Source organism: Pleurodeles waltl, chromosome 5 (assembly GCF_031143425.1).
Source record: "Pleurodeles waltl isolate 20211129_DDA chromosome 5, aPleWal1.hap1.20221129, whole genome shotgun sequence".
Lineage (NCBI taxonomy): Eukaryota > Metazoa > Chordata > Amphibia > Caudata > Salamandridae > Pleurodeles > Pleurodeles waltl.
The window spans coordinates 428142624-428166500 of NC_090444.1; the positions used below are offsets into that span (position 1 = coordinate 428142624).

Sequence of the window (23877 nt, forward strand, 5' to 3'; positions counted from 1 at the left end):
GAGGTCACTAAATGTCAGTTATTACAGTACTGTTTTGCCTTATGTGAAAATCATACAATTCCATAGTCAGCTGGAAGTAGGCTCCTCTATTGAAAGTTGCTTTACTTGTGATGACATCATATAGCCACATGGGGAGATCAGGCCATATGTGTCTATGATCCCTTTAACATCTTCCATCGAGATAAAAATATCCCCTTTATTTATGCAAAAGTTTTTTTTCTGAGTTCCACCTCACTGAGGAAATATTTCATATTTTATTCTTCAGAATTTTAACAGAAATTCAATACTTTTCCGCTTTTCACCTATTTTTAACCTATAGTTGGGTGTTGAGTTATGATTGATATCCTGCACCCAACCTTTCCATCTTTTACTGAGCTGATCTCTCGTTGGAGCCTTTCGGAGCTCATGTATAACCACAGTTGAATTTGTATCAGTACCAATTCTCCAGTCTTGTGCTAATCACAGACCTTTCAAAGGCTTTTGCGCTTGCTGCCCTATTTGCTGTGTGCAGCAACCTCCAGGAGCAATGCTTGGACCAAGAAGTCCTTAGAAATGTCTTGCCTTTGGTGAATGACGACTGATGCTTTTCTCTTTGTGTAAGTCTTTTTCTGTTTCGGGGCCCATCCCAGCATTCGAGAATCGAAAGGAATCTGGATGTGGAAGTGGAATAACTATTTCCTTTATGGTGGTGCAAGCTTTCCTTATCCTGTACTCTCACATATTGCCTACACTCCCACTCCATCAATGATCCACTGGTTTGAACTTGCTACACATGTCTTGCACTTTTTCTTCTGAGCTGAATTTAGCTATGCTTTCACATGTTTTTGAAAGAGTTTTCAGTACCAGATTTGGCTGGGAGGCTTGCAAATTGTTGTTGACGATAGAGGGAAGTCTAGGACCCCTGCAGCTATCAAAAAAGGTGCCTTTATGTTATTTAATAGGACAAGGTTTCCCACCTGTAGTTGCATGGCTTCATTTGCAAGAGGTGAGTTTCTTGTATGATAGCGGGTGGAGTTGAAGTAAAGACAGTGCTCTTCCACTCTTACTTTAGCAGCTCCTTATCAGTCTTTTGGAAAATTCATGTTCTTTACCAATCCAATATTTATATTTCTTGGGATCAGACTTTTCCAAAATAGCTAACTAGGTGTGAGAGGTCAGTTTATTGAAACAAATTTCTGAGATTCGAAGAAAGATACTAGCAAGCATTATATTTTAAAGCGTCAGCTCACTTGCAGTGGTTCAGCGTTAGAAGAGATATCCTCCAATTAAATATCAAATATAAACATTTACATGAAGCAGTGGGATGTTCAGTTTAGCTTAGGATACAAATTATGTAAAGTGGAACATACCACAGTTTTCTGTATGCTCTCTGATTGAATGAGCTCTGTGACTTCTATAGTTAGCTGTATGATAACTTGCTTTCTTATTTTGATCTAGTTATTTTCCAGATTATGCCACAGCGGAGATGCTGGAAGAGTGGCGACCTTTAATGTGTCCTTTTGATGTAACAATGCAAAAGGCCATTGGCTACTTTGACCTTTTTTTGCCTACCTCCCTCCCACCAGAGCTTCACTGTAAAGGGTTTAAGTAAGTATGGTTATGTGCATTTATATTTATGTCAGTGTTTCTAAAACGTTTTAAAATTGTAGTCCAGAAACCCTCATTCTCACACTACTTTTCGATTTAGTGTTGTACTGTATTTAAAAAAAATTATAGTTGCCTCTAAATGTGTATATTTACATTTTACTGTAATTCATTTTCTTGGATTAGCCATTCTAAAGTTGGTGCTTGTCATTTTTAATGCAAATTTGTTTGATTCTATATTTTTTGTGTACAATAAACTTTTGATGCCTTTAAATGTGCCATTTGAATACTACTGCATGGTGATATTTCCATGCTGGATCTACCACTCATCATGCTGCAGGTCATGTGTTCCTCAGTGACCCATTAAAGGATCACGTTTTAGCATATTAAGTTTACCTATTTTACTCTAAAGCATGTGCATAGATTATCGGGTATAGAACTATTTGGATGCCTGAAAGAAAATTAAATTCAAAGGCCTAACCTATCCATGAAACCCAAAGATTTTGGAAATGTTCGATTCCTTTAGTAGTTTATCGGCGTGATCGGTCTGACAGCTTCACTGTGTAAAACGTGGGGAAGGGGTCCTTTTTTTAAATTAGTTTGCTATTGCAGTTGCACTGTATAGTGTTGAGTGCAGATCACAATAGCAGACTGTTTTAGCTCTTTTCTATTCTCAATTATTTTAAATCTACATACTTACTTAATATCTTATTGTCACTCATTAACCTGACAGTGTGACAGAATGATAGCTCCTTACGTACATTTTCAGGTTTCTTGATCTCTTTGTGATTGTGCCCCTTAGATTGATGTAAGGGGCATAGCTGGACATCTAAATCTCAGAATTAAAATTGCTTTATTCTGTTCAGCCATTTTCCGTTGCAGTGCATCCTAACCTGATTAGAATCTGGAGTCCTGCAACCAGAGTCGTCATCTCTGATGCTCTCTTGCTTCTTAAGGGGTTTGAGATTTCAAATTTTACCGGAGCCTAGGACTTTGCTTAGTATCACCATGTGTTGGAGGGATTCTCTTAATGCAGTTATGCAGCTTATCAGGAAGTCCCTTCTGGATTGCAAGATTTAATGTAGGGTGAGGTAATCGTCTAAACTGTGGATGCAATGCAAATAGATCTTCCTTTGTTTGTTGATTGTTAGACAGTGAGTGAATTTGGTGAATACAAGCTGTTCCTGATATTGCAGTATATACAATAGTTTCAAAAAGAGCTATGTGATGTCTTGTTGATCTGATAGACTTCTAGTTTCAGATTCCTTACCTCTGAATAGGTAGCGCTGATTGGCTCTGCATCCGTAGTCAGTGTCATCTGTACCGGTTATGACATTGCGGTTCGTATATTGGCACCACCCTGGCTCTCTGACATCAGTTCTTTTCTTTCCGTGTCAGCAAGTGCTGATCCGAAAGCTTATGTCAGCCCGATGCTAGACGTAATTCTAGATCTTGGTTGAGAGGAAAGTCCCAGGATCGGTTGAGGAGCCCTCCATCATCATCATCCCTCTCCAGTTCCATGGGGCAGTTGGGTAAGTCGAGCCATAAGAAGAAGTCCAAGAAGTTGAAGCGTTCGACGAGACAAGGGAGTGTTGACATTCTGGGCCTCGCTCTGCGGAGCCTGTGATTGGGCCGGAGAGACCCCTGCCCAACTGAGAGACTTTAACAAGGTCATTTGCCTCATTTTTTGGCACCCCAACTACCCTGGAGCACCTTTGGGCCCCATGGTGTCTGAAGGGTTCCACTCCTGTGACTTTGGCCTCGGCACCAAGGGGCATCCAAGGATCGACTCCTGGATCCGGACGGTTGTCGGTCATACCACCCGACCTTCCACGATCCCAATGCTGACGCTCCTGGAGCTGTCCACACCCACGGGTGGCCCTATCCCCATTGTAATCCCAGACACTGAGCCGAATGGGCGTCGTATGATGCTGACTCTGACACCGGTAGGAACATTGCCTCTTAAATCGGATCTTGAGCCCTTTTATTATGGGTTAGGCCTCGGGTGAATGGGAGAGGTCACTGGACCCTTTTGAATACCAGCTCCATGACACTATGGACTGGGGTGAAGACTTGAGTGAGGCCAGTGGACTGGATATTTCTCCAGATACTGGCACGCTTTCTCCCCCTACCGTGACTACGGAGGAGGGAGCGTCTTATGCTATAGTGGTGAGAAGAGCTGCTGAGGTCCTGGAAATTCAGCTACCTTCAGTGGCCAAGCCTCTACCTCCCCGGGCCCGTACCCTTCTGCAACCCCAGATAGGGAATCCAAAAGGTTGGACTCACTTGGGAAGAAGATGTTTTCTTCCGCCAGCCTTGCATTTTTGTCCGTGAACACCACATACCACAGTTGCTCAGATACTGATGCAAGTCCTGGAGGAGGCCCGGGCTGTAGTCCCTCAGGCTGTTGCTGAAGGGAGAGACGCAGCAAAATTCACAATCTGTTGCGTACTGGACACAATTGACACGCTGAGCAGTGTGGTTTCATTGACAGTGGCCCTGAAGTGCCAGGCCTGGCTGAAGATGTCTGGCTTTTCAGGGAATGTCCAAGCTTCTTTTATGGACATGTCCTCTGATGGCACCAGTCTCTTCGGAGACAAGGCAGACTCTGCGCTCGAGTGCTTCAAGGATTCTTGGGCTATGGCCAGGTCCTTGAGCCTTGCAACTGCCCCCTGTCTCCCCCCGACAGTCTACCTTTCAGTCCTTTTGTGCCTACAGAAGCAGCCTCTAACTTCGTCCATTCTTGGCCAGCCATTGTGCTGCACATGCTTCCCAGCCTCCGCGGGGCTGAGGGCACAAGATCCACCGGCCTCATGAATCAGATGGCCAACAGTTTGGACAGTCCGCCAACCCCCCGCCCCCTGCAGCAGCCTCCAAACCTTCCTAGTCTGACTCTCCCCCACCATGGACCAGTTGCAGCAGGATTCACCATTACCTGCTCCGCTGGCAATCCATTACGTCGGACAGGTGGGTTTTGCAGATAGTCCGAAGTGGCTACTTCCCTCCCCTTAGAGACTGCTCCTCCACCCATGCCACAATCCTACGATCTCTTGGCCAAGGGAGCTATAGAGAGGGTTCCCGTGGCAGAAGTAACTTGTGGTTGCTATTGAAGGTCCTCAGCTCTATCCTAGACATTTGGTGCCTCAGTCTGTTCCTCAAGCAGGAGAAGTTCAAGATACTCACTGTGGTTTAGGTGCTATTTGCCCAGGACCCAGGAGACTGGGTGGTAACGTTGGACTTGCAGGATGCTTATGTTCATATCCCCGCCCTGCCTGCCTACAGATGTTGCTTGTGATTTATGGAAGGTCTCAAGCACTTACAGTCCACCGTGCTCCCCTTTGGCCTTACCAGCACCCCTTGGGTCTTCGTCAAGGTGATGACAGTAGTCGCATCGCAGCTAATCGGCGGAGAGCAGAGGTTTCAGTCTTTCCCTATCTCGAAGACTGGCTGTTGAAGACAGGCTCACCTCAGGCTGGCATCTCCCACCTCCACACCACAGCATTCACTGGGGTTTACTATAAATGTGTCAGTCACATCTGACTCCCTCTCAGACACTATTTTGTCTGAGCTGTTCTGTACATAGTGTAATTTTGGGATTATCCTCCAGAGCGGTGAGTCCAGGATATTAAGGCTATGATACCGATGTTACAGCCTCTTTCCTGAATTTTGGTGAGAATTAATCTGAGGCTGCTGGGCCTCATGCCCTCCAGCATCCTGCTAGTAACAAATGCCAGGTGCCATATGCGGGCTGTGCAATGGGGCCTGAATTTCCAGTGGGGTGCAGCATCAGGGGAATCTCTCCTACAAGGTCTAGATCTCTGAGGGAATTGCGAAAGATCTGCAGTGGTGTTTAATGAATTGCGATTGGGCCAGAGGCAGATCCCTTTCCCTTCCCCTACCAAATCTGACAGTAGTGACAGATGCGTCATTCCCGGGATGGGGCGGCCATCTGGGAGAGGTGCCAATCAGAGGCATCTGGTCTCCTGTGGAATCCGGACTCCACATCAATCTGTTGGAGCTCCGTGTGATCCCACTAGCATAGAAAGCATTTATTTCCTCCATCAAGGTAAAGATGGCGCAGGTGTTCATGAACAACACCACTGCCATGTGGTACTGCAAGAAGCAGGGTGGGGTGGAGTTGTGGACCCTTTGCAAAGACATGCTTCTGGACGTGGCTGGAACGACAGGGCATATCCCTGGTGGTTCAACATCTGGCAGGATTTCTGAACGCCAGAGCAGACAAACTGAGCCAAAAATGCCTAGCAGATCACGAATGGTGTCTCCATCCTGAGGTGGCGCAAGGTCTCTTTCAGCTGGGTGAAGAGCCTTGGTTAGATCTGTTCGCCTTAGCTGAAAACATGCAGTGTCAGCAGTTTTGCAGGTTTGATTTTGCAAGGTGGCAATCACTCGGAGACACTTCATCTCAAGTAGTACGTAGGCCCCCTAAACGCCTTTTCCCCCCTACCACTTCAGCCCAGAGTTCTCAAGAAGAACAGGAACAACTGGGCCCAAGTAATCCTTGTGGCTCTGGGCTGGGAATGGAGAGGTGAGCATGTCCATGGATCCTCTGATCAGACTGCTCCATCAGGAGGATCTTCTGTTGCAGCAGCAGGGGAGGGTTCTGCACCCTTACCTGTTCACTCGCCGCCTTTTTGTGTGCAGATTGAACGCCAACAGTTGACAGCTTTTTCTTCTTCCTCTCAAAGTCCGTAACGTAATCTTGACAGCCAGGTGTCCCTCCACCAAAACAGTATATGCCTGTCATTTTAAGGAATTTGTGGCATGGTGCACAGACAAGTGTTGTAAATCCCTTTCTGCCCCTCTCTCTGAGTTCCTGTTCTTTATCCTTCCACTTGCCCAGCAGGGCTCTGCTGTGGGCACTCTTAAAGCATATTTGTCTGCTATTTCTCCTTCTTTGTTTAAGTCCTCTATTGTACATACTTAGGTCCCTCAAAGGTCTTACACATCTTTTTCCTCCATCCAATTCTAATGGGATTTGAATTTGGTTTTGATATTTCTGATGTGCACTACTTTTGAGCCTCTGCACATTTGTCCTCTCAAGCTTCTCACTTTGAAAACAGCCTTCCTTGTGGCCATTACATCTTCCCGCAGGATGAGTGAGCAGCAGGCATTGTCATCTAAGCCGCCCTACATTTCCACCTATCCTGACAAAGTGGTGCTTCACACTAGGGCCCCCTTTCTGCCAAAAGTGATTACCCCCTTTCATGTAGGCCAACCCAACAGCTTGCCTACCTTTTACGCACACCCTTCTAAGGAAGAGGAAAGACTCCACTGCTTGGACCCAAAAAGAAAGTTGGTGTTCTACCTTGATCGTACAAAAGAGTTCCGGGAATCTGACCAACTCTTTGTCGGTTATGCTGGAGCTAAAAGGTTCGGCAGTGCAGAAGTCGACTATCTCCAAATGGGCCATTCTCTGTGTTAAGAGCTGCTATGCACTGGCCAAGAAGCAATCTTTTGAGGATTTACGTGCTCACCAGAGTTAAAGTTACTACCACTGCATTAGCACACATAGTTCTAGTCCTTTACATCAGTCAGGCGGCAACGTGGCATCTCTGCACATTTTTGCCAAACATTAATACCTGGACAGTCGGGTCGTAGCAATGGCCACTTTGCCCGTTCGGTTAGCAGGACTTTATAGTATGAACTTGGTTTGCAGACCCATCTCCGGGGATGGGATTGCTTTGAGTACCTATTGAAAGGTATGGAATGTGCAATGAGAAGTCTCTATCAGATGAACAAGTTACTCACCTTCAATAGCTCCTGGTCTGGTAAAGACAGTATCAAGTTGCATATTCCTTACCGACCCACTCATTCTCTCCACTCTGCAAACTGATTTCTAGGGGTGGGGACTCCCCTTTCAGGGCCTTATTTTGATGCAATAGTGGCCGGTGTTCTTCATGGATCTGCGTTTATGCTGTAGAAAGTCGTGAAAAGAAACTGACGTCCGTCACCAGGGTGGCGCCTATATAGGAACTGTGATGCCATATCTGGAGTGGACGCCGTTGATGACGGAAGTGGAGCTGATCAAAGTCACCTTACAGTGCACAGGGGTATTGCTCATGAAAATCTCCAGATCCAGTCTGATGCCTGAGGAAAATTCAAAGGTAAGGAATCTGCACCTAGATTATTCTCTCTTCCAGAAAAGGCGTAACTTGACCTGTTGGCCAATGGGCTTCATCACTGACATGTTTGTCTACATAATATAAATTTACTTTTCACAGTTTAATTCTTTGCCTTTTGTGCCTGACTTTCCCCAGTAAAGCAAGTCAAATGTTTATTGGGCATGCTCTTGTAGTGAACGCTACCAGGAGTGAATATTGCATTACATTATTTTAGAAACCGAAAGAAGCAGGACTTTGGGGAAAAAGATTGCCTACAAGCTTGTGCACAGTCTGGGTCTTTGATCAGAAAAGGCATGGTTCTTATTTTTATCAAGTTTGCAGGAAAGGATTACAAGGTGTGCCATAATCTGTGAGTTGTCTAGATGCTGAGTGAGTGGTCTTATCTTTTCAGAAGCATTTAACATGGAAAACTTTTGGTGGACTCTGAGGTGTGGTTCCCACTGAGCATTAGTCATGTACTCTTAGTTATTGAAGGGTGGAGCTACTTGTTTCAACTATAGATGTTTAAAAGCCTCATGAACTTTTCTTTTTTGTGCAAGGAAAATTAGTGCCGACAAACATAATTTCTTATTTATGGATATGATAAACTTATTTTACCATTATCTGTGTATGAGGCTTATCCATTGAGATATACCTTTTGCTTGTTTGCAACATTTACTTAAGCCACAACATGAAAAGTTGTCTTGTAGATACATTTCTTTTTAGATCGAATGTTTTCCTATGCATTGACCCACAAAAATACTGGCTAGAAGGCTTAAAGTGCACTACCCATGATTCAAACAGGGTCCACTGTGCATGTTTCTCCTATTTGAATTTGCAAAGTTTACATATTGTGCCTCAGTATAGTAGATTTTAATGCAAACAGTAACCTCATGTTTAATAGAGAGGAATTGTGTTATAAGCAAAATTTGGGGATTGCTTTCTCCTCTGCCTTCCACATCTCATTAGGGTGTTACTGATAGGCAACACCGTCAGAAATGAGCACTTGAGATAAAGTATGGAATGGGTGATGGTCTCACTATAGCTGTCTCAAATGTTATTTATCCAGTAGTATCTTTTTGCGTAATATTGTCTTACAAATTGTAATATTCGAAGGACGACATTAAAAAACTGAATTATGCAGAGCATGTGAATCTTTAGGAGAAAGAAGCTGCAAAACAACGGGCACAGATACGTAATATTTTCCTTTTCTCTTTTGGCATTTTTAACATCTTTGCTGCCCCATTTAGCTGGGGTATTTGATTTCCTTGGTCTTATTTAGGCATTCCCTTTGTGCCCAGCTTCACTCCGAGGTTCTACATGTCAGGTTTTCTAAAGTGTAAGGAAGTCCTTAATAGTTTCTCTTGCAGAAGCTCCTCTTGCAAGTTTTGTGTTTTTTTTATTTTTATATACTACCAAAATTCATCCAACCATTTCTCCATAGAAGGGAAGGTGCTGTCCGTGTTTTTTCTCTTTGGTTTTGGGAAGACTGAACCCAGCAAGACTGCTTTAAACGACCGACACAGAAGCCTCAGTTCAGGGTATATTATTCTTGTAGCAAAACAATCTTTATTTTGTTTCGGCAAACTCATTTCATATATTACTGTTATCCCAACCATAAATCAAGTAAATGGACATAAATTACACTTTTTCTACAAAAAAATCTGATTGATCAGTACTGAAGGCACCCTTTTACCTTACATTGGAAGAATCTCCGCAGCACTCACATTCGGGTGTCAGGAAATCAAAAATTGACTTTACAAGCATTAAAAATGAAGCCCTTCTTAGACTTCTTCATTGAGTCTACTTCTTCAGACTTCTGAAACTTCATGCCCCTTGTTGTTTGGAGCATCATCATTCACAAGTCATCATTAAAGTTTTTGTGTGTTGCACTAACCACTAAGTGTACAATTCATCTTCCGAGAGTTCAGTGTCCACTCTACATTATCTTCATGTCTTCGGATAAAAAAACAAAAATACAAGCTATTTTGACTGATCTCTTTTTCACATCTAAGGCAGAGAAAGTTACCTTGTCTGTGAAGTGGTCAGTTGCTGCAGAGTGGACTGCAATATTATTTTCATCACCCTTTTCACCACCCTTCTGCAACCACACAGTGAGTTCCTCCTACCATCCGCAGGCGCCACCCCACCAGTGCCCAGATTATCAACTGCTCTTCCCATGTTGAAGATGAACTTGTAGACTGTTACCTCATCAGCTGTGTTGAATTTAGTCTCAATTGCACCAAAGGATTCTTCAGCACCAGCTATGTTCCCACTAAGATATGAATTATCTTTCATTTTTCAGATTTGCTCCTTCACGAGTGCTCTACCAGCCAAGAGGGTAAAATAGTGAAAGATTCATTGCAATCTTCGAGATGGTGGCGTACTGGGATTAATAGGAAATCTGGTGGTCCCCAGATCCACGGGGTCAGATTTCAAATAGTCTGATGCAAGGGCTTAGTTGGTGCATCCAGCAGTCAGTTAGAAAGCTTATTAAACTGCAGCTGTGACACCGGCCTACTGAGCAATTTTGTGCAGGCAGTCTTTTCATGTTACAGTCTGTCCCTCTTGATGAGGTTAGAGAGATAGTGGCAATCCAAGCAATCCTTCGTTTATGAATGACACACTCAAAGATAACACTAATAAATGGGGACATTTAGTTAAAAGTTTTTATTTAAAAATCCTCTGCCCTAGTTTCCATTAACCATAAAAATGAACTGTTTGATTTCAAATTCCTCGAGCCAACACCACTCCAATAGCTCTCGCACACATTGATCCCACATTTACATCCCAATGCCTCAAATGTCACACCTGAACACCCACCTCACCTGGATGGGCCCCCTGGTTAGATATTATTGGATCTCGGTTTGTTCCCTTCTCTCCGCCATGATCAACATCACTCTTGCACCCACACCTCTGATGTCCTTATTAGGGTACACACATGACATCTCACTGAGCACCATGCCATTCATTTTCGTTGCCCTTATACGTGCAGAGCAGGAGATACGCTGCACTGGGACAGCAGACATGCCAAATACGCTGCCTGGCTACAGGCAATGTCTTGGTGTGAAAAAGTTAGCGAGGACCATGTGCAATTACAGCCTCATACTGTGAGACCCATAGACACATACGGGGGTCATTATGACCCCGGCAATGAGTGGAAACAGGCTGGCGGTACATACCGCCACATTATGAGAATGGCTAGTTGGCAGCAGCCAACCCGCCACTTCTCCACTCATACCGCATTGTCGGTATCAGATGCTGGGCTGGAGATTGACATCACAGTACCGCCAGCGGCATTATGGGCCTGCCTACCACCATGGTTTTCGTGGGGTTAGCAACTCCACGAAAACCATGGCGGTAGGCCCTACCGGTGACCGGGAATTCCCCTACCGGACATTCCTTTCCTGTCACCGGTAGGCAGCTCCCCCACCCCAACACACATCTGATTCCCTCCACCCCCCCTGCATCCAAACTCCCCCAGCCCCTCCGATCATCACACACATCCCCCACCCCTTCTGATCATCACACACACACACACACACACACACACACCCGCAGACACGCACCACGCATACACCCAATCTCTCACACTGGCATACACACATTCAGACATGCATACTCCCAGACATTCTCGCACACATTCTTACACACAATCACACTGACATGCAGACACGCACTCACTTCACCATTCTTACACGCATTCACTCAAGCACATACTACGCAAACAACACATGCAGACGCATTCACATACACACACTCACACATTCATGCACACAATGAGAGAGAGAGAGAGAGAGAGATACACAACCTTCCCCTCCCCCCTCCTCTCCCGTCCCCGCCCCTGTCAGAAGTCCGACTTACCTTTGTCGAGGAGGTCTTCTGGCAGGGAATGGGATGGGGTGCTGCTGCCTCCAGCTGCGCCCACCAGCAAAACACCGCCAGGCCGTATCACAAGTCATGATACAGCTGGCGGCGTTCAACTGGTGTGGCGGTGCTGGTGGTAGCAGCACCCGCTTACCACCGTCCGCCAGCATGATCACTGTCGGACTTCCTCCCTTCTTGTGGCGGAAGTCCGGCAGTGATCATAATATGGGGGACGGATGGTGGCCGCGGTGACAGTATTTTAGCGTCCGTCGCCGCAACAGTAGGTGGCTTTTACCGCCAATGCCAAATGAGGGCCTTAGTCCCTTCTGCAGGAATACCTGCTCTCCCTAGAGCCCGATGACGCAGACTGACTGCTGCCCTCCTGTCCTGCCGAACCAGCCCTTGCTGCACCTCCCCCCAGCCCTCCTTGCCCCCTTTCCCACCCCCCTTTTGCACCCCTTTTGCATACTCACTCCCCCATCGTTCATTTATGTGCACGGACTGCCAGGCCTTTACCCGACTGATAGCATAATAATATTGAGCCTTGAGGAATTGTTTTTCCATAGCTTTGCTTTGTACTATGTGATGTCTTATATCTATTATGTACTACTTTGATTCCTCTAAATGGAAAATGATGCATGATGTGTTTCTCGATTCTACTTGTCATGAACGAGCTTTGCAGTGTCTCTTACGTTTGAGCTCCCCTGCTTCTCCCCCTGCATGTCCTTTGTACTGTTAATTGTAAATTACTTAAATAAAGTTTTAAAAATAAAATCCTGTCTAATGGATAGAATATGTACGGTAACCATGCAGAATGCAAATATAAAAGTAGTTTACCATGTAATAGCCAGCAAAGACAAGATAAATGTTTCTAACATTGTTAATGTGTTTCTGACTTCCTAACACTCTAATACTATTTCTAAATGCTGTACTAAACCTCAGTTTAAGCATAAAAAGGAAAACCTGCCTTTAGAGTTTCTTAGGATGAATTGCACAGCATACCTTTGAATAGCCAGCTATAGCTCTGCCGCAGAAGCAGGATATGTGTTGTAGATAAAAGACACCTTCAGTATGGCTTCTGAGATTAACTCTGACAGCAGGTGGCTCAGCAGTCTTTGGTGACCTCTGCTAATAGGTCTGGCGTGAAGACCTCTATTAATCAATGGTCTGGGGTTTTTATACCTTTTACGAACATATTTGTAACTCATATTTATGAAACAAAACCAATTTTAGAGACAATAAGTCGACTGTCAGAATAAACTAACATGGCACAAAATCAGTCAGCTCGATTCACACGTTGATACTAAGCATCCATCTTTGTCAACAATAAGCTTACGCTGTAAGGGCCATATTATAATGGCTGGGTCCATTAAAATAAACAAAAACTCATCATCCTACGTAGTTGACGGCTATGATATCATCATCATTCTTACATGTTCTCTAAGCACTTCATACTTTCTTGTTAAAGATAAAGAGAAGCTGACAGCAGGCACAGAATGAAAACTAGCAGCTTTTGTTGCAGAGTTCACACCCACCATGTCTGTGATTGCTTTTAAGTAAAGCAATCTTTTTTTTTCTTTATTCTTTTTTTACAAAACTTTTTTTTTTAGAGGAAAACGGGATGGGAAAAAAAGTTTCTCCAACTTTTTTTGAGTAAGCAGTGGTCCCACGGACCACTACTCCCCCAAAAATGTTTTGTTTCAACTTCCACAAGACTAAAGATTGTCCCTTCCGGACACCTGCCCTTTTGTGAAGCGGTTACCCACTACCTTTTGTGTAATTGGTAAAATATCAATGTTTGAAACAGATTTCAATCACCATAAAGAATCTATATTTGGAAGTGGACCCTAAACATGCCCCTTTCAAATACTGATTTGTCATGGTTTCGTGGACCCAATTAACAATTTGGAGAATCTTTTCTGAATCGTTAAATAATCTTAGTACATTAGAAAAAAGGGTTTAGCATTTACTAACCCTCTGATTTACCACATAAAAGCGTTTGCGAACACTAAAAACAATTGTACATCTCCTCATTGGTTAGCAACGGATAATTTTGAGAATTTCAGTGTTTTCTGAAATAATCCCTAACTTGAAACCCCTGGTCTTAAGCATAACATGAAGCTAGAATTTGGTATGGCTAGCCCATTCAAAAGCTAAATGGGTTTTGAAATCCCTTGTAAATCTGAAAAAAATGTTTCTTCACTCTCCACTTTTAACCCACTTATCCCTAAAATAGTGTCATCCCACTGTCACAATTTTGGCCATAACAAACGTAAAGCTTGTGGTCTTTTTCAAATCTTCCTATGCAATGATCTTCGAAATGTTGAAGTCAGATAAACCTTATTATTTCCCTGGCATTTGGACTTTGGGTGTTCGTGTTCTAGTGTAGAGAGAAAGCACAGAGCCTATGAAGGTGGCATTAGGAATTAAGACTGCTTTGTTCTGAGAGCCAGTTCAACAGTAGGTTATCATGACTAGCTTTAGCAAACATGTTTCTTGAAGGTGCATTAGGATTGAAAAAACATCTAAAGCTCATTTGATCATATTGGGTTGAGTAATATTTGATTATAGGACCAATATTGTATTGTTTTTCTAGTATGCATTTGTTTTTTTCAGTCATATGTCATTGGATGAATTGCTTGTCTTCTTTGGGGCATGCCTGTGCTCTCTGAGCTCCAATTGGTATAAGGTCCCCCTAGAACTGCTTGATATGTAGACAGAGAAAGGGTGCACGGTTTGTTCATGAAATACAGTATTTCATTATTAGTAATAATTTGACTCACTTGATAAGGTCCTGGGTTCTCCTCAGGCCAGGTAAGTAGTAAGGCATCTTTGGCAGGGAAACTATCATCGTGTAAACCTGTGGTGGAGTTTTGGAGACATTGTGTCATGTGTTTAATAGAATACATATCCACAACCCAACACAGGGGGGATGGGCGGTATCACTGCGCCCTCTACCTCCCTTACTGTGTACCAAACGCACACTCCAAGAGGGTTCAGAAGTAATTTAACTTTCCGGAAATCCCTTGTGTTGATTTTGCAATGGGACCCAATAGGTTTTTAAAAACAGCCCTCACCCACTAATTAGTAGCATGCTTCTTCATAGGTTTTGATACTATGCCTTGGAGCAGCACAACATCCTGAGCGGAGCATTTGTGTTCGTGGTTCTAGTGTTCTATTTCCTCTATGTTAAGGATCTTCTACAGTAATTTACATACTAAAACTGTCTCAGTGGGTCCCCACTCTAGTCTTTATTCTAAGGAACCCCTGACTGGATTAAAAACAATTTCTCGTGGAGCCCTTCCCAGAATATTTGTGTTCTTAGCCCCACTCTGCCTATACCAACATGCTTCGGCCCTTTCCTAGCCTCTCCGTCTGTGGGCCTTCCTCAGGGTTTCAGACCCCTCATGTCAATTTTGTTTTTTGCATCCCTCCCTTACCTATTTGCCGGGTAGTATGCTTCTGGCTATGTAACACCTTGGTACTTCCTGAGGAGACAAAAGTAACATACATCTCAATTAATTTCATGTTATGTCTCAAAATACTGAGAGTCCCACATCCACATACAAACCAGTGAGTGATGCTTTCCACATGCCATTACCACCCCAAAGGTGATCCTAGTGAGATGTTACTTTTGTCTCCTCAGGAAGTACTAAGGTGTTAAACTGGTATTCTGTAAATAGTCAGAAACATCCTGCCCTTCATATAGGTAATGGGGGATGCAAAAAACTAAATTGACATGAGGGGTCTGATACCCTAAGGAAGGCCCACGGACCCACATTGGCTAGGAAACTGAAACATGTTGGTAGAGGCAGAGTGGGGCTAAGGACACAAATATCCTGGGAAGAGTCCCACAAGGAATTGTTTTTAATCCCGTCAGAATAAAGATTAGAGTGAGTACCCACTGAGACAGTTTTAATATTCAAGCTGCTGTAGCAGATCCTTAACATAAAGGAGATTTAGGACCCTAGAACAACAAACACAAATGTTCTGCTCAGCTTATTTTTCTTACTTTATCCTAACGAATGACAATGTACCGAAAACATGACTTGCCTGTAAAGACAGATCTAGAGTGTGTTTATCATATTCATACCCCACCACCAGCTATCCCTGAGATCTTTTTTGCAAGAATTGTTGTTTAGCATAGCTAGACACACTGGTCTCTTGCTTCAGAGGAAGTATGAGTTTGGGAAAAGTTTGAAATCACCCACTGAATTTATGTGATGTTGAATCATCCATAATCTTCTAAGGAAGCATTTACAAAGCTAAGGGCTTGTCTTTTCTGAATATTGTTTTAGTAGTTTGTAAATTACTGATTATGTTGCATTGCAGACTACTACAAAGTGCTGAAAAGAAAAGCAGCCCTGTAAAAAGCAAATAGAGACGCAATTCCTAAATCTGTTTCTCACAAAAGAGTGTCCTTGCTCATGCAGTAGACAGTGTGATGCTGGTTTACTACTCTCCTTACAGATGCAGACTGGATTCTTACTTAGCATGTGCTTTCTTATTAAAAGTGGAGTAGCCATTTGGAGAATTTTTGTCTTGATTAAACATAGGAGTTTTTGTATGAAATGCTGCTGGAGTGCATTTTTAAATATAAAGCGTCCAGGTGAAATGACAGCTCACTAGGTCTGCAAAACCACAGACTTTCAGATACTGAGAGTCTGACAGTAACTGACCACTCCTGATTCCAGTGTAAGAATATTTTGCCACTCAGGCATGTAGCCCAGTAGTAATAGCCAAACCCACGGGTGGGCTACCAAGCTCTTGAGACTGACAGAGGGGTTCTGCCATCTTGAGAGTGGGCAGAATAGAGACTTCAGTAATAGCACAGGAAGTAGTCATCAGGCATGTGTGTACCTGATAACCCATGGCTAGTGACCTCAACCTCCCCCAGGGCATTTTCTGGGTAAAAACAGAGCACCCCTAGCACCAAGATCTTAGATCTTGTTGGGCTGGTCAAAAGAACCTAAGAAGGACTGCCCTGCTGCACCAAGGAGCCGGTGAAGAGAGGCTGCATCAATGTGGACGGCACCTACTGTACTTGTTGACTAGCAAAGGAAGGAACTGTGCATGCTGTGTCCTGCTTTTTGAGAAGTTGACTCCTGAGCCCAACCAGAGCAAGAGACTCCAGGGGTCATTTGGCTGACCTCCTGTTTGCAGTACTGGTCCACAACAGCTGAAGAAGTCTACTAGGATGAGTTGCTAGCCCAGATTCTCGGGTCGCCGCTCCTCACCTCTGTGCAGCCCGAGTGATGAAGACCCGATGCTCAATAGTTGCCCTCAAGTCTACTGGATTTGGATGAGTCATCAGAGTGTAGTTGGGTCGCCCAGAAGGCACATCACTGCCAAAGAAAGAAACAATTGTCTGGGCGACTGATAGCCCAGTGGTGACTGGACTTTTGTCAAGCTCAAGAGAACTGTTGACCCTTGTGTCATGGATCGCCTCACAAAGCCCGTGGACTGTCGACCGCACACCATCTTCCGTATTCTTGAGCATCTTCAGCATCCTGTGTCCTTTGCATCAGGACTAATCCATACAAGTTCTTGGCAAAGAGCCTTTGACCCTGGAACTGGACTAGGGACTGCTTTTCTCATCGAGATAACTTTTTGTGGACCTTGCTGGGCCCTCTGACTGACTCCCTGCTGGAGTTAGTCACCTAAAGTAACTCTGAGTAACTACATTGATACCCAAGCTTTTTTTGAAAAGTTTCTTAGTGTTATAGTTGGTGAATTTATTAGTTTGTTCGTGATTAAGTAAAAATACTTGCTTTACTAAACCTTGTAAATTCTGTATCTCTGGAACCCTCCAGTGAATCATTTTCATTTTGGTGTCTAAAAATGCATACAAATCTAGTTTTTTTTATAAATTGGTGTCAGATTTCTTTAGTGTCTCGTTTTTTTCTTCTTCAAATGGTTTGGTGCTGTGTGAGTGCTTTAAACTTGTTTCTTTGTGTAAGGCTGAGTGCTCAGAGAAACAGCTACCCAAATTTAGCTAATGTTTAACAGTCGAAAAAGGACTGGTCCTAAAGGGGTTGACAGTGTATTATACAGTGAGGTCACACAACCACACCATGAAATATACTCATTTCCTCACAATCACAAAGTCCATTTACTGATTTCCATAAGATAGTTCATGTGCCTTACATCTGAATGGCAAATGTATCAGATGTTGCTACTTCCGAAACCTGTCCATTTGTCACTACAAGAGTCTGGAAGGCACTTTTTCTGGGTATTTTCCTTGTTTACCCATATGTCCTCCCGTCTTGCACTCCCATGCCATGCTGCATTATGTTTTAAAAATTTGGGATCCCTTCTTCAGCCGTTAACCCCTCCCAGGCCTGTCTACTATAATTATTTGCTTCCTAAACTGTTGTCATGTTCAGTCTTACGCTGAACCATTTAGATTCATTTCAGCTGGCCACACACTAGTCTACTTAAAAATCATTGAAACACAGGACATGCAGCGACTCAAAAAACCTGCTTTAATCCGTTGTAGAAATAGATGTCAAGCTTCTACCTACGGGTGGCCTATTAAGGACTGAATTCCTCCTGGTCACCAACAGAAACAAACAAACACAGATATCAGCGACTGTAGTTGGATCAAGCTGATTGTGCTCGCTTCCAGGGACCACATAACAACGGCTGCCTTTGTGGTTTGCACGGGGGCACACTAAGCCCTCACTTCCAACTTCTTGTTATAGCTGGTGGTACCCTAAGGGTGTCGAGAACCCACAAAGTAGAGACTTCAAGGCCATGTTTTGAAAGACGTAATTTAGGTGATTCTGCTGTCTTAAAACTGGTAATGGGAAATAGTGACACACTTAGAGATCTCCCCAAACCCTCCTCACCACCACATGTGGCATGGATGAAGTGCAAGCAACAGAGCACATTGTGCAAAGTACCAGTAACATTGGAAAGCAAAATAAGTAGATGTGAATTCAAACTTAGGGTTATTTTTTTAATAAAAGCCTTAATGCTTCTAGATAGATTGGGTGTGCTATTATGACGATTAAATAAAAAGTGTGATTAATACTGAAAAACACTGTACACATGGAAATACGGAATTCAATTGAAGTAAGAAAAACATACCCTGTTTGAAGTTTTGGTTACTCACTAGCAGCCTTATTTCTAGTATGAAGCGCAATTTTGTGAACCTGTCCTACTTTCGGAAAACACCAGGCGTTACTGGACTTAAGAATGAATTCACTTTATTTCAATACATTGTACATTGAAGCACAGAGTTTACAATTCTTAGTATAAAAATGAACGTTTTGCTAATCAGGAGCAAGAATTACGACATTGTTTAATGAAATTTATTTTTTGTTATAGTAGTACTGCCTCCCGACTCGAAGTTTTATATACTGTTGGTACCTGAAAAGAAAAGGTGCTCAACGTTAATTCCAAACTATCAATGACACAAGGTAAGGATCAGGAATTGTGACCAAAGGTGCTCACAATTGGGCTTCAACAGACAGTTTACACTTCACGTTCAGATCTTGTGTACACTATATTAGGCACATATTTAGTTGCACAGCACTCCCCAAGACAAGAAACATGACACAGGTGAGACAGAATATGGACTTTCTCTTATTTTTTGAGGATTGGAGGGAAAGCCAAAATTAAGGAAGAAAATGCTGCTTTATTGCAACAAATAGATGTTTGCTCACAGTAAAAGCTGTGCATACTGAAATCTGAATACTCTGTGCAGCAAACACATGAACCCCACTTAACATATAGTTTATATCTGTGGCTGTCATGCATTTTAATGCTGCTTATACAGATTGTATACTACGGAATGGCCATGGTGCTACTAGTGAGTTCCCTTTGGGAATATTTTTATGTCAGCCTGTGATAAGCTATGCATTTTCTTTGGTAAAACATCTAAAATTTTTATTGCTTTTTTGAAACAAATATGGAGGCCAGTATATTCAGCATCGTGTTAGAAACATATTTCCACATTTTATCCGACGCCTTCCCCTGCTCCCCTCCCAGGCAATCACAATCCAGTGGCATTCTTTTACCCCTGCCGACCATAGTATTTCGACCATTTCCCCCATATTTTGTTATTTTTACATGGTCATCTGCTGACTTTATAAATCGGTTCCTCTGTTTTTGCTCACCAGTTCAGTGCATTGTCCCATGCTGTCGATGAAGGTCTTCTAGAGCGTTAAGGCATTGAGCGATGTCTCTTTTAGCCAAAACTGTGGTCAAAGGTTTGTTATGCTCTTGTTCCCCACCAGATAGGCAAGGATCCCAAAAAGAGCAGCTTTAAAGATTAATGTGATTGACGTTGTCAGGACCTGGGAGAGCACTTTTCCAATAGCCTGCCAGTATTCAGTAATCTTGTGGCAAGCCACATACCATATGTAAGAAGTCTGCATAACTGCGGAGACCTGGGAAGCAAGTCCGGGGCAGGCATTAGGTGGGCCTGCCAAAGGAGGGTGGGGGAAGGTAGCATGTAGGTATTTCTTTTGAATTAGACTGAGACTTGTGGAAATCACAATTGTGTTGGCCCCAAGCAGGCATCGAGCCAGTCTGCATCATCCAGTGGATCTGCCCAATCCTCCCTTTTCCGTCAAAGGGCTGGGAATTTATCTGGGCTATAGATAATCAGGGAATATCAGATTAGGGAGATCACACCCCAGCCCCCACCGTACCCACTTCTTAAGCCATCCCATAAGGAGTTTAGCTACCTTGGGATTATATTCGGGAAAGTTATATAGCAGTGCTTGAGGTCTCTCTAGTGCTTTTCTTATTTGCAGGAATGTATGGAATATGTTTTTTGAGTGCCCAAATTGGGATTGAAGATCTTGCAATGATTTTATAGCTACCCTTGGCGTATGCCTCTAGCTATTGGATGCAGTGTTGGGTTCTGCGGCTTGGCATGAAGCTCATTGGTTGGGGTGGGCCAAAGTAGACAAAATATGCTGGAGCTGATTTGCGAGAGCATTCACAAAGATTTTAATTTTGGAGTTGATTAATGAGATTGGTCTGTATGATGAGCACTGGCCTATGGGTCTTCCATCTTTGTGAATCGCCACTTTTGCAATCAGTTATAGTTATGGTAGGAACAGGCCTTTATACTCTGGCTCGCTATAAAAAATAGAACAGGCGAGGGAGGACGATCTTGCAAAGTTTGTAATAGTATGCAGTGGGATAACTGTATGTGCAGGTGTTTTGCCAGATTTCATATCTTGGAGGAATCTCCTATTTCCCCCGTCTTAGAAGGTGTGTCCAGCTCTTTGATCTGGGATTGCCTTAAGGAAGGGAGAGGGATGTTCTCTAGGACTGATTGTATTAGTTCCCTGTGGGACATTAGTTCTTGCACATAGCATGCTCAATAATATTGTGCAAATGATGCCTTGCTATTTTGCATTGTTTGGTTCTTGACTTATCTAGTTTTTCAGGGACTATCCTGGATTCCAGCTACTTGGTGGCCAGCCAGTAGAGCAGTTTTCCGTGTCTCAGTGTTCATACACTTTTCTAATCATTGCTCTCCAACATAATTTACCTTCTTCCAAGGTGATTTGTCTCAGCGATGCTCTGTCTAGCTCCAGCTATCATTAAAATATTAGATATGGCTTAATTGAACACTGCTGTTCTGCCAGAAGAATGCCAGTTTCCAGGTTATTCATCAGTGTTTGTTCCTTTCTTTATTGCGGAGATATGTCTTGGCAAGTGCTCTAATAGTATCTTTGCTGGTTTCCCACATGGTGTCCACCAACAACACTGAGTCCTGATTCAAGTTAAAGTAGGCTTGGAGTTCCTCAGCCAGGCACTCTGAGGTTTTTCCATCTATCCACCTGGTCTAAAATATGCCTAAATTCTTCTGTAACAGTAAGAAAAGCACATTCTGTGCTGTGTTGAGGATGGATGCCGGTTTGAGGCTGATATAAGAAATGGTTGGTTGCTAGGCAGGAGAGTTGCTTATTTTCTTGCTCCTCTGGATTTTTGTTGGCAAAGGTAAGAGGGAGATAAGGTGGAAATTACTAAGAATAGTATGGTTTTCCAAGGTTTTTTCAGGTACATATAGTGCATGTTTATAGATACCAGGAACTATTGTGGATTCCAAAGAAAGAATACAGATAACTGACAAACCGAACTAATGATGCCATAGGCTAGCAAACAATTTGGGAAGAGCTAAGGGTGAGTAGATACCTTGACTTAATGCACACCAGTGAATTTACAATATTTGCATGAGACATGAAGGGCACATCTGCTACTGACATTGAAATTGCAGACAAAGTATCCAGAGCTAGAGACTGGTGTAGAAGTCAGCATAGATTTTAAGGATATTGACATGAAATAATTGAGAGACTGGTGAAACATTCTTTGGTGGGGGGTGATAACAGCACTGTTTGCAAAAGAATTAAGGATTTAATAATGGTGAAGACTTTACAGGGAGACTTACTTGAAGACTCAGTAGAAATTGCATAAAAACTGATCTGTGCTTTTCATATCATTGATGACCGTTTTTAAGATAAGAGCTGGTCTGTGGATGTGTTTGGAATGTGTGTCATAAGTTCTCCTCCAGTTTCTAACAATTTCCAATGCTGCTCTACTTCACAGAGCTCAGATGTGTACCCAAGGGAAGGCTGGAACTACAGTGATAGTTATGCACAATTAAAAGGACCACAGTATTGAGGGCAGAGGTGATCAGATATTGAAATTCCCAACGGCAATAGAAGCATTTGTGGGCTGCTGAAGGGGCATTCTTGAGAGGGCCTCATTGATATGAGAATTAATTTTAGGGTTCAGTCAACTTTTATTGAGTTTGAATGCTACAGAACTTGTAGTGGACATACCTACCATGAATGTAAGAAAAACACCCCCGACCTATCCTCCCACTAACCCTGCTCCACCTGTGGAGTGGTCCAAGTCTTCTGTGGAAAGTTAGGCCTCTGTTATCTTTATTTAGGTATATCCACACCGGATACCACATCCTGTGAAACTTATGGGCTTCTCCCCTTAGGTCATAATTTATCTTTTCATGGCTGGGCAGTTACCAGAGTCTCTGAACCCATACATCTAAGGTTGCGTTGGGCTGGCACCTCTCCAGAATGCTAAAATGGCCTGCCTTGCACCTAGCAATAAACAGGAGCTCTTTATCCCCTGGCTGAAAGTAGCGGTTAGGGCTTTACTGCTGAGACACCTAGAATGATCGTCACTGGTTTCTATCTGCATCTCTTCCTTCAGTTTTGGATACACTAACTAGTTTATTACCCCAAAACTCATTCAGCTTAGGACAGATCCCTAGTATATGTAGAAGTTTTTCAGGTTCTCTGCACTGTCTCCAGCAGGTCATAAGTCTAAAATTCTTGCCACTTTCATTTAACTGGTTGGGTTTATAATGGCATCCCATACAAGATCTTGTAAAGTGGGTTTTGTCCCTGTACCTGGGGTGTAAAGTTGTTCATCCGTTAATACATTTCTTCTTGCTGCTTATGAACTAGAGTGATATTTAAGTTTTTTTCCCTTATTGCCTTTGGTATGCGAAACATGGCTGGTGAGGCTGTGCATTGAGGATTGTGCACGTTTTGGAAACAAGATGTCTTGTAGTTGTTAGAGTTGGCAAGATTTTCTTGAAAATTGTGAGGGCTCTCTTGGCACCCTTTTGATGTCTTCCTTCTCAGAAATGTTGTATGTGGTCTTGATATCATCAAAAGAGTGAATTTTCCTATTGTGCTAAATATTGTGCAGCCTGAATCAACCGGGTATATTCCAATTCTGAATGTGAAGTCTCTCAAACACTGGTGTAAAGTCAGCCTTCCTTATAATGTCATAGGTGAAAGGTATGTGGAGAGACTCTAATGTCTAACCAGATTGCCCCATGTTTCTAGAGTTGTTCTGATGATGGGGAGATGTTTACATTTGGACTCCGTTGCTGATTCAGGACCAAAAGCACCTCTTCCAATGAGCAGGTTGTTAGATTCTGATCTGTTAGGCACCACACCTCTTCCTTATGAAATTTCCTTGCCCAGTCTATCAGATGGCAAAACGTTTTTTGCATCTCTGCCCGTTGATGTGGTTAGGATAAAGCCTGTCTGGTTCGTGTGCATGAGCATTAGTACCTCTTCCATGAGGCTTGCCATTACCTTTAGCGTCTGCGTTCAGCAGGGAGTTTGGGCAATATGAAAAGCACAAAGAGCGATTCCTTTCTGGCTTTGCTGCCAAAGCGCTCATTGCTTTGACCGTTGGGTGAGACAGTTCCCAGGCCTTATCCAGACTATTAAAGACATCAAAAAGGATTAGGGCTAATAAAGTTGCAATATGTTTATAAAATGCTGGTGGGTAGCCATCT

General features: G+C 43.2%; 1 protein-coding gene across 1 annotated transcript in view; it reads left to right on the forward strand.

Annotated features, from left to right (window-relative positions):
• PSME4 (proteasome activator subunit 4) overlaps positions 1 to 23877 on the forward strand; it is a 1396200-nt gene that overhangs the window by 113202 nt on the left and 1259121 nt on the right. Inside the window, exon 5 of the mRNA XM_069234194.1 lies at positions 1438 to 1587. Coding sequence (XP_069090295.1) covers positions 1438 to 1587 — 150 coding nt within the window. The remainder of the gene's footprint in view (positions 1 to 1437; positions 1588 to 23877) is intronic.